General features: G+C 32.3%; 1 protein-coding gene across 6 annotated transcripts; it reads right to left on the bottom strand.

Annotated features, from left to right (window-relative positions):
• Nucleotides 1-451: 451 nt before the first annotated feature.
• Nucleotides 452-10498, bottom strand: LOC112679994 (ras-related and estrogen-regulated growth inhibitor). Of its 6 annotated transcripts, none has more exons than XM_025549958.1 (7): nt 9053-9273; nt 8673-8826; nt 7621-7763; nt 7415-7561; nt 5165-5317; nt 4977-5100; nt 452-1239 (listed from the first exon to the last, which is right to left on the bottom strand). In XM_025549958.1, the coding sequence occupies exons 1-7, from the start codon at nt 9071-9073 to the stop codon at nt 1061-1063; spliced, it is 921 nt and encodes a 306-aa protein (XP_025405743.1). In that variant the 5' UTR covers nt 9074-9273; the 3' UTR covers nt 452-1060. The 6 variants fall into 6 exon arrangements, with proteins under 6 accessions (XP_025405743.1, XP_025405775.1, XP_025405767.1 ...); XM_025549990.1 differs by lacking the exon at nt 9053-9273 and adding an exon at nt 9765-10498 and having other exon boundaries at nt 453-1239; XM_025549982.1 differs by lacking the exon at nt 9053-9273 and adding an exon at nt 9708-9730 and having other exon boundaries at nt 453-1239.
• Nucleotides 10499-10806: the final 308 nt, after the last annotated feature.

Raw genomic sequence — 10806 nt, 5'->3', positions numbered from 1 at the left:
GTATATTCTTCGGAAAATGTTGATGTTTAAGCTTTATAATTTTTTTAATAATTTTTTAAATTTCTCAGAAGAGAAGTAAGCTAATATCAAAACACTATTATTGTATTTATTACATTGTATTTCTATAAACTGACATATTTATTTTTAAAAGCCATGAGGTTTATACAAATGGAAAGTTGAAATGTTAATATTTTCAAAAAAATCAACTCTATAAACAGTTATCTTCGAATTTTCGATAAGCTAATTTTTTTTCTGATCTATACTCGACGCCGTTTTACGACTATTATAATGCATGGTATTAGACAACCAGGGATGTAAATGGTTATGGAGGGTATACCCACATTTTCCAAATTTCAGATACGACCTATAATAATAAATTATGAATAATATAATACATATATATATATATATATATATATATATATATATATATATAAAATAATAATAATTAATTATTAGTATATGCTGTTTTATTAGTAACTAGTTAAATTACCCGGCTTCGCACTGAACAGTTTTGGCCGAGATAGTTTTTAATGAATTATTAAACCCTACATTATTTAAAGCCTAGTTTTGTGTAAGTGTGGGTTATAAAACAAATGGAACGAAATTTCAAATGAATCGGTTCAGTAGTTTTGTTTGTACGTTGAATTATGTTTTCTAACATGGCCTTCGCTCGTGCCAATATTTTTGATAATTTCAAAACTCCTAGATTATATAAAATTTTGTTGATATACGAGTATTAATAATATACTATTCATTATTTACGCTATTATATTAACTGCAGATCTCTAATAAAATATACTGGTTTTTTTTTTTTTTTTTAAAGCAATTAAAAATAACAATTATAGGTGGTACATAGATTAAGAAATAATTATAAGTTTAATTTTATTTATGAATTTCATAGGGCGCGTAGTTCTCTCCTCCGTATATTTGACCTAGATAATTTTGCGCATCCATTTTTTTTAACTACTTAGAATTGCACATTTTATTTACAACGCAAAATATTCGCGCATCTCGTTGCTGGGTTTTTTTCACTGACGCGCTCCACTATGACTTTCGTTTATTTTTTCAAGTAACTACAGATACTTCCTCTAGCCGACAACGAGGGCAAATATCTGCAGACTGCCACGCTTGATCGTATGTGTCCCTCCGTCGACGCTCTTGCCCTGAATTCCTGCGTGTCTTCGGATCGATTGGACGGACTGCCGCAAGCGCTCTCGCCAAATACCAGCGGCCAACCTGTAACAATAATCAATCATTATACGAAAATGAAATAATAATTATTGTACAGCCGTTGAACGATTGAACGTGTACGTATACGTCATCATGCATGGGACTGGACACAATAAAAATCCGTCACAAGATGAACTCGGAATGAGACAGAAATCTTGTTTAGCGAGAGTCGTAAGATTAGTTAGATGTACGCAAAGGGCTCATTTATTTAATCCAAAAAGCTATCTCAGTGTCGTGTGTTACAGTTCTAGACACGTTTACTATCATAGCACAGGTGAGTTGGTAGGAAGTCAGGGAATATGTGGCTGATCCTGGTTCGAAATACGCACAACAGCTATATCATAAAGTAAATGTTTTATTTTCTCCTTTGTTGAAATAATTGATTTTTAGTCATCGTAAAAACTAAAATTGTTTTCGTTAAAACACTTGGATGTTAACAAATTAAGACTTGGGATTTAACGAAATCAGTTATCCACTGCGATAGCACATTCTGTTTTATTTTATTTATTCGTTCTAGTAAAATATCTCTACATCATTTAGCACCTAAACGTCTTAGAGCTCTATCAGTTGTTGTCTTAGATGCCAGAATGCCGAGATTTAGATCTTAAGATTTACATGTCTTTACTGTAGTTATATCTTTCACGAGTTTGGTTGCAAAATATACGCAGATCAGTTATGATCATCATTATATTCTATTGCGCATATTGTACTGAACGTATTAGATTGTTATTTTCAAAAGGTAATACGGTGTGGTGAATGTCCCGGTTGTGTGATCAAAACAATTTTGAATTTATGAGAAAACGTCGAAGTAATCACTAACGAGCGTCGTTTTATGTACTAAAGTACTGCGATTAGTACTTCCGAAAATATGTACCCGCTTATGGGCTGTGCACGAACTGGCTGTTCATAACAACATTGAAATTTAATATGCAGACGTTATAACGTTTAAAAATGTTATTGTATATTTAAACATTTTACTTGTTGTTAAAAAATCGTTTTCAAAATTTTGTACGTACTTTTCAAAGCGCGCGTACGTTTGCTTATGAATCATAAAATTCTTACACGAGTGTTCATTAAAAAAGTAACTACACGACGTTTCTACTCATAAACGATTGATGCGATAATTATTTTTGTCATTACATCTACGACCTACGATTTAAACTTAATGCGTATAATATATTAGGTGTTAAAACGTATTACTTATTATTTTTTTTTTCGAAAATTAATAGCTCAGCGATTGACGTGCGTGTATACCTACGTCATTTGAAATACGGAGATCGACCATGACGTGCGATGGAAATTAAAATGCGAATTAAGTTTTTTTTCTAATAGAGATTTTTCTCGGACATGGTTTTTTTCAAAACCTACACGTTAATGCGGTTGGATAACTGTGACTGTAGAACCCGTACTATAGAATTCATACAAAAAGATATTACGGTTGTATCGACATGGTTTCAAAACGAGAATATTATACATAAATGCATACTTTACTGCTTTATGATATAATTTGCATCGACTTTACTCATACAGCTCTATGATAACATGACTGATGTATGGACTAATTTATTTTTTAAACTTTTGATCGACAACATTAATTTATATCAGTTTCTTGATGATATAGATATTATCTGTGAAATATCAAATAAAATATGTGTTACTCAGAAGCACTACGAATGCTCAGCGGTTTACACGCAATGTCTCAGAATACTATAGTATAATCGAAAATGTGGGCGTATCGATGTGTTGCAAATCATTGGATTTTATCGTTAGTTTTATTTACTGCCTGTGCATTATTATTATATTAGTTATTTATTAGTTATTATTATATTATTTTACGAGCTTTAACATCATTTTACTTATTCAAGTTAAATATATTATAATAAAATATAAATTTGAATATTAATCAATGACTTAAGTATTTACCGACGCATTTTTCAATTACATGCGTAATGTATAATATTATATAATACACTCTTAATAAATTAATTATTTAATACAAAGAAGTTACAACAAGAACTTTTTTAGATTACAATATTCGTGTGCATTCGTTATACATGGAGTGACCCAAGAAAATAAGACCAAAGAAAACCTAAAAAAAGTTATTTTATAGGGTAGTTTTCGTTGTGATACAAATAAATTGCAAATCGTCTGGCATGTGAACAAATTTTTCATTTTTGAATTTAATACCACCGTTTCTGAAGTACAGCATAGGTCAACGAATCTGCGAAATGAAGATAATTTTTCCGTCTTTTATCATACATGGTTTTTCTTATGGATTTTATATCTGATTATGGCACTTCAAATTCTGTTGCTTTATGTTTACAATTTTCTCGTTAAATTTGGTGATCGATTTTCGATTTTATATTTAAAATATGACTATGCTCACCCAACATTGATAATAATTTTGAACGGCCACGGTTAACACTCTCGTTCCGATATAATTATTTGTATGGTTTCATTTTCCACTTTAAATTACACAATTATACTACACTTTATGCTACACTCATAAAGTTCGGCGGTCAACTAATAAAATCTATAGCGGTTATAAGTAGTGTAAACTTTTATTTAACGATAATCACGTTAATTATTTGATATTTCCAGTTTCATCTATACGTGACTTTCGGCAACGTTGGCAACGTTGCACAAAAATAACGTACGCAATTGTGTTAAGAAATAGGTTGAAAAAGGTACCGCCGATAAGCAGCATACGCAATTGTATTCCATCCATTTCATAGGGATGAGAGTTTTAGTAAAATATAAACACAACCATATTATTACTTTGAAATAAGAAATCCTGATTTGACGCCCTAACCCCGTACTCATATTATAACCGTTAATTGGAAACACGTATTATTTCAAACTGATGTCTTTGAATTTAATTCGGATTTTTTCACTTGATAAGGATATAAGTATATACTTACATTTCAATACTTCAAATTATATTCCGATACATAACGTAACCTAATATTTTTTCATGCATGTTCAATATAATAAAAGATTTTCCTGAGACTAAAATTGTGTGCAGTACCGACACACTTTGTGAAATACGAAATTTTTAGTGTGCAGTACGAAATTAAAAAGTGTGTCGTGGTTCTATTCTCTATATTATGGTACTTGTTTTTAATTTTACAATTTTTTATTAAATTATTTACATATTTTTTAAAATTCCAAGATGTATCATCAGCAAAATCTAAAATACCAACTATTTTAATTGTGTTATTCATTATTGTTAACGTTTGAAAGGCGAGTATGACAAAATCTTTAAGTGTGCAGTACGGAAGAGATTTTCTATTAGGAATGCTTTTTTTCTATACCAAATGTCCAATTTAAAATTGTTTACGAAAAATTGTAAAACCTGATTCTAATTTTTATCATATATCGCGAAGATATAATTTCTAGTACTATATAGTTACAATAAGCTATAGCTAATGAATATAATTATTTTCAAACATGATTAACTAAGGACTAATAATGTTGTAATAATATAGGATAAATATGAAATTTACATTAATTGGAAAATTACTTACATATGCTGAGTGTCATGAATATTTTAACCACACCTCTAAAATATATGATGTACATATAAGTAAGAAGGGGATAAGTTATTTTTTAATTTATAGTTGTTATGAAAATCCAATTATTAGATTAAATAAGTCAAGCATGAAGTTCCTTGACTATAATATTATATTTAAATATCATGTACGGAAATATGATGAACAGTATGATAAAAAATGAATATTTACTTATGAATTTTGATGCCGAATTGAAGAATGCTTCAGCACCGTGATCAGAAGAAGAACGTTTCAGCTTTGGATTCTTTGATAATGCTTTCCAGCTAGTAAAAACTTCCTTAAAAACTGCGTATGCCTACAGTTAAAAGCAGAACGTATGTGTATATTTATAGATATTTCTTTCTCACACAATTTCTTACCTGATCCACGTCTTCTCGTACTGAAATTTCGTGAAAAGCCACGCAACCGAGCTCCTGACACCGTTTTCGACCTTCAGCATACGTCACCATTCGATCATACTGTTGGTCCACTTTGTTACCAACCAATATCACTGGCACCTCAAATGGATGATCCTTCAGATCAGTTGCATTATCAGTACATTTTGTTTATGACATGTCCAAAAATATTGCGGTATTCGCCAGGAATGGTAGAACGATTATTGTGATGGTATAATCATATCAAATGCTGTATATTTAATTACAACAAATCACCGACAGTATTTTTAAAAACAATAAACATCAAGTATTCAGTTCGTTATTATTATTTAAGAAAAATAATGCACAACATTAACGTTTCTAGAACAGAGCCCAGTTTGTAAATTGTTTGCGGGTGTTTAATATATTTTAAGTGCTATAGTAAAAGTAGTGCTATAGCAGTTCATTAAGTATTTTTTCTTTATGTATTGAATATGGGTACTGACTATAGTAATATTATAAAATGAAATATTAGATAATTATTTTTATAAAATTAAATCTGTTTTAAATCAAAACATGTATTTAATATACTTATGCAACGCATGAAGACACGCATAGAACAAATTCCGTAAGTAAAAATACAGGTTGCATTAATTTTTTTTTAAATAAAAAAAAAGAACCAGTTATAGACTAGGAAAGTATTTGGTTACTGAAATGAAAAACTCTAATTATGGGGTAATATAAAATTTTCTGCGGAACATGATAATAGTGTAAATATTATTATATAATATAACTAAACATTATTTTATTATCTTTTAGTACCTACTAGTGAACAATATGTTTATTTAATGTATCTATGTAACTTATAATTAATAATTTAGTATTATTTATGCACACGAAGAGAAAACACTTATAACCGAAATAATTACAGCTGAAATGGTTTTTATAACGATTTTTGTTAGTCAACAATGACTTGTAAATAATATAATATTGTATTAATCTCAATAGAACTATTCAACTAAATGGACTTATTATTCACCAAAAAAAACATTATACATTATAACTGAAGCATGGTTTTATGGTAACTTGGATGTAGACTGTTAGAGATGTCAAACGCCTCGAAATACAATTCTTTGTATTCAAACCGAAATCAATCGTGTCTTAAAATCAATTTTCAATAGTGATACTAGTTTTATTTTTAATTAAATTTTTATTTTTATTGCAGAACGGATCGTGGACCAAGTACAGATATTTAAGATATAACATAACAATACATTAAAATAATGAATAATTATTTTAATATAAATAATACATACATTTTCACCTAGGTTTTTTATACTCTACATGATTAGACTTAAAAATAGTATATTTTGTATAGATCGGAACCAATTATCACTGTTTCTCCTTTATACTCCTTATTACAGTTGTATTTTATTTTGAAGGTCATGGATACCCATTATAATATTTAAGGATAAGATATTGACTTTGAAATAACTTATAATTAATTTTACCTAGACAAAAATACTGAGTCAGTGAATATGGTATAATAAGCAAAAATCTTATAGTACCCACTAACATAAATAATAAAACATATAAATTATAGATCTTAGTCGTGATGAATGTTTGGTAACCTATAATATAATTTTTGCTCATTTATTAATTCTGCCTCAAACTGAAAATACATCAATATTTATAATATGTGTATTGTGTATTGCTTTGGAACGTAAAAAATAGATTGTATTAAAATTATTAACTATACATCCAGGCTCTATAATTTCATATTTTTTTCATTCTAATATGATGTTTATAAAACAGTTTTGTAATCTTATAAATTCGAAATTAAATTTCTGAATCTAAATAGTAAATATATGTACACATATTTATATACATAAAAACAGAATAATAAGTGAGACATTAAAAAAATATTAAAATAAGTGATTTTTGTACAACGATTTCTGAAATTCGATTGATAAAATTATTGAATTGCAGATCCTTTTATCTTATAGGACCAACAGATATCTATTTTTCACAATTTAATAAACGATTACTAATAAAAATGTTTTTAATTTTGAGCTTGCGACTTCATGTTACCTTAAAGGTTAAGGTAGAGTTTTTTTCCAAACCCATGTTTACTTCACTCAATTGTACTCGTAAAAAAAACTGAATGCATTAATACAATAAAGTTATAAAAATCACGTGCATATTCCATGAATAACCATCACAATTTCTAACTATTATTATTCGATATTTTCTTACTTTAGTCGAAAGTCGACGTTTCTTTTTGTAGTAGTTAATCAAAAACTTGATCCTACTGCAATCGTCAAACGAACATTTGTCCGTGATGGAATAAACCAAAACGAACACATCTGCCCAGCGCATGTTCATTTCCAAGTTGTAAGATTTCTATACATATACACATTATATATTATGCAGGTGATATATAAATGTGCAATTTTGTTTACGTCTTGAACGGCGTATCCTGCGGTGTCTAGTATCTCGAAGGTTACCATTTCCGATTCCATGGAAACTTGGTACGTGTACATTTTCTCCAGATTAGGATCGTAATCACCGATGAACTTTTTTGTCACAAACCTCACCAATAGTGCTAGAAAACTCAACGTTATCTATCGTTATAGCATTATAAAATATATAAAAATCAGTGGTGTATCCGATTGTCTTAAAAGAACGCCATACCTGCAATGCAGGTTCTGCATGTGTTTTCTCCATTTTATAATCGTATAACATAACGAATAAGCGTTGAATAGAACCAATTTTGTATTGTTAGTTTTAATGTTAGTGTAAACTGATTTATTATCAAACTTAAAAGGAGTAATATTATCCGTGCGATGACATAGGCATTTAATAATATTTGAATTGTATGTAAGTTATGGTTATGTAAAATATTACGATTTAAAAAAAGATCATAACTAGACTAAAATATCGTAAAATATCTATGTCATCGCACAAATATTGTTAATCCTTTTAAATTTGTAAATTTGTCAGTTTACTCTAAAATTAACAACAAAATAGTGGTCTCACTGAACGCATATTTGCTATGTTGTAGAACAAAGACTACACATTCACGTATGGTGTCCTCTTAAGCGTTCTGGGTTGAGGCAAAATATTTACGCCTTTTGGTTTTGGGATTTTACATTGAAATACGATTCGGCATCCCGGGGTAGTAATTTCTCTCATTTTTCGTCCATATTGTTTTAAACTGTAGTTATTATAGTATGAAACGCATGTATATAATTTAATATTATAAGTTCATGTAATGTTTTTTTTTTTTTTGAGTGAAATCAACATTATTTTCCAGGACATATCAATTTCTTCAATAGTGTACTAGCGTTTTGGACCCATTGAAATTCCTATCTTATCAGAGTTTATACTTAAACGGTGTCGCTATTGTGAACACGTTATACCTACCGAAGATATGGATATACTTGAAAAAAGAAATATTATTATATCAATCCACGAAATCTCTAACCATTATAATATAATATGCATGTTTTACCAGTTTTTCCCACGCCGGGCTGTCCCATTATCATCACTCTAATCCGTTTTTGTTTGGGAATAAGTCCCATTTTATTGCACAGCGTCGTTGTCATTGTGTTCAATGATGATAAATCGCGGTTTGAAAGCGGAATTTGGACGGCAATAAAACTGTTCTAAAAACAAAAAAAAAAAAAACATAAAAAAAACAGGGAAATATTAAAATGAACACGAGGTTCACGGATAACCCCTTTAGGTAATGCGAATATTATAATTTATGTAAAAAGAACACGAAAAATAATTGTATATATTAAATTTAAGACAATAAAACTAGAGTCTGCCTTGAACTTCAATGCGACAACGTAACCTTGTCCGAGGAAACGTTCGGCTGCAAATACGCACCTCGCATACATACACACACATTTAATAGTATTCATGTCTTGAGGAATATCGTGATGTACAGGATAAATGTATACGTATGCGCAATACAGGTATGAATTGTAAGATAGAGTCGTATAAGTGCGATACCAACTCTGTTGAGCAAGAAGAAGCACCAAGAATAATAACAGAGCAATTATCCGTTGAACACTTATGCGATAGACATTACGTATACGTAATGTAATGATATTGCACTGCATGTAATTACCATAAAATGTGTACTTTGTGCGCGACCGACGGAAGGATACGAAACACGCGGAAAAAAAAATGCTATCACTAACGTTTCAAGCGTGCAGGATGTAAAAAGACAGCGCCGCGTAGGCCGTTTCGCGCGCGGTGTGCACGACTACGTGGGTGACACAAGACGCGACGGCGTACGTTTAAACGCAGTCGACGACGGTTATATTACGATATTTTATAACGCGGCGAGCACCTAACCGTGTCGCGGGGATGACTGCGGCGACCGTTTCAGGATACCGCGACGTGACGGCGCCGCGTACAGATGAAAGTGCGTCGTTCGTCCTGCACCAATACACGTGTACGTACGTGTTGACGTCTCCGTTTATGCGATACGTACACATACATATACATATGTTCGTGTGGGTATAGCAGTACGTACACGGGACGTGTGGTGTAAAATGATCTATACCGGGTGCGTCGCGGGAGCACGACGTACCGGATGAATCGCGTCGGCGGAGAACGTGTTGCGGTGGTGCGCTTAGGCCGATGGCAGGACGCGTCGAACATCGCAAAGGTTCAAATGCTCGTTGGCTCTGTGAAATGTCGAAAAGGACCATAGCGTTCGTACCACAGCGATGTCCCGGACCCGACCGGGAGCACCGGAGCGCTCGGACATCCTGTATACGAGCGCGAAAGCGCAACACGGTTCGGTCGATCGCGTACGGTATAGAATGTTATACGTTGTGGTACACACGTGCGTCCTGCGACCGCGGCGGTCCTGGCGTGCACGGGACCGTGAGTAACGCTTTCGGACGTGCGACGTTGTACGCGGACGGGGAAGGTAAACTCCATTTTCGATGGCCGTCAGGCACCACTCTTGTACGACGTTATCGTTATCGGATACGACGTGTGTGAAATGGCTGTTGCACGCACGCGAACGATTTGCATACGTTTTCGTGTAGCGTTACGCTATGCGCGTGGATTTCGCACGCGGTGACCGCTGTAAGCGATAAACCTATGTGTGGTGTCGTCGCGGGGGCGTATTTTAATTGAGGGGAGGGGCGAAGAGGAGATCGACCTCCCCTGTGTTTAAAATCTGTGTTTAAGGAATCGATTGTATGTGAGACGCACATTTCAAATTTTTTTTTTAATGCGGATCGGTTTACAACGAAATCAAATTACGCGTGGCCGTGAATACTGAATCGGGATTTTTTTCGGGTCCGTACGCGGTGAAAAATCAAATAAAACGCAAAAGCGTAACTTTCAAAACATAGCTAGGTGTTAAAAAAGAACTACACAACATTCGATAATAGGTGGATCCGGCATTAGATTAAAAAAAAACCCACAAATATTAAGGATTCACGAGATTTAAATACTATCAAAAATTTTACTTGTACATTTTGAACCAGGATTAAAGAAAAAATTTGATTTCCCCCCCCCCCCCTTTATAAGTAAGTCTAAACACGCTCCTGTGTCGTCGATGGCACGGGTAAGCGCGTTCCAGTGAAACGTGCGTGTGTGTATGATTATTGTTGTTT

Source organism: Sipha flava, unplaced genomic scaffold, assembly GCF_003268045.1.
Source record: "Sipha flava isolate LNK unplaced genomic scaffold, YSA_version1 100_pilon_pilon, whole genome shotgun sequence".
Classification (NCBI taxonomy): Eukaryota; Metazoa; Arthropoda; class Insecta; order Hemiptera; family Aphididae; genus Sipha; species Sipha flava.
Note: the sequence above shows the minus strand (reverse complement) of the source record. Positions and strands in the feature narration are given on the sequence as shown.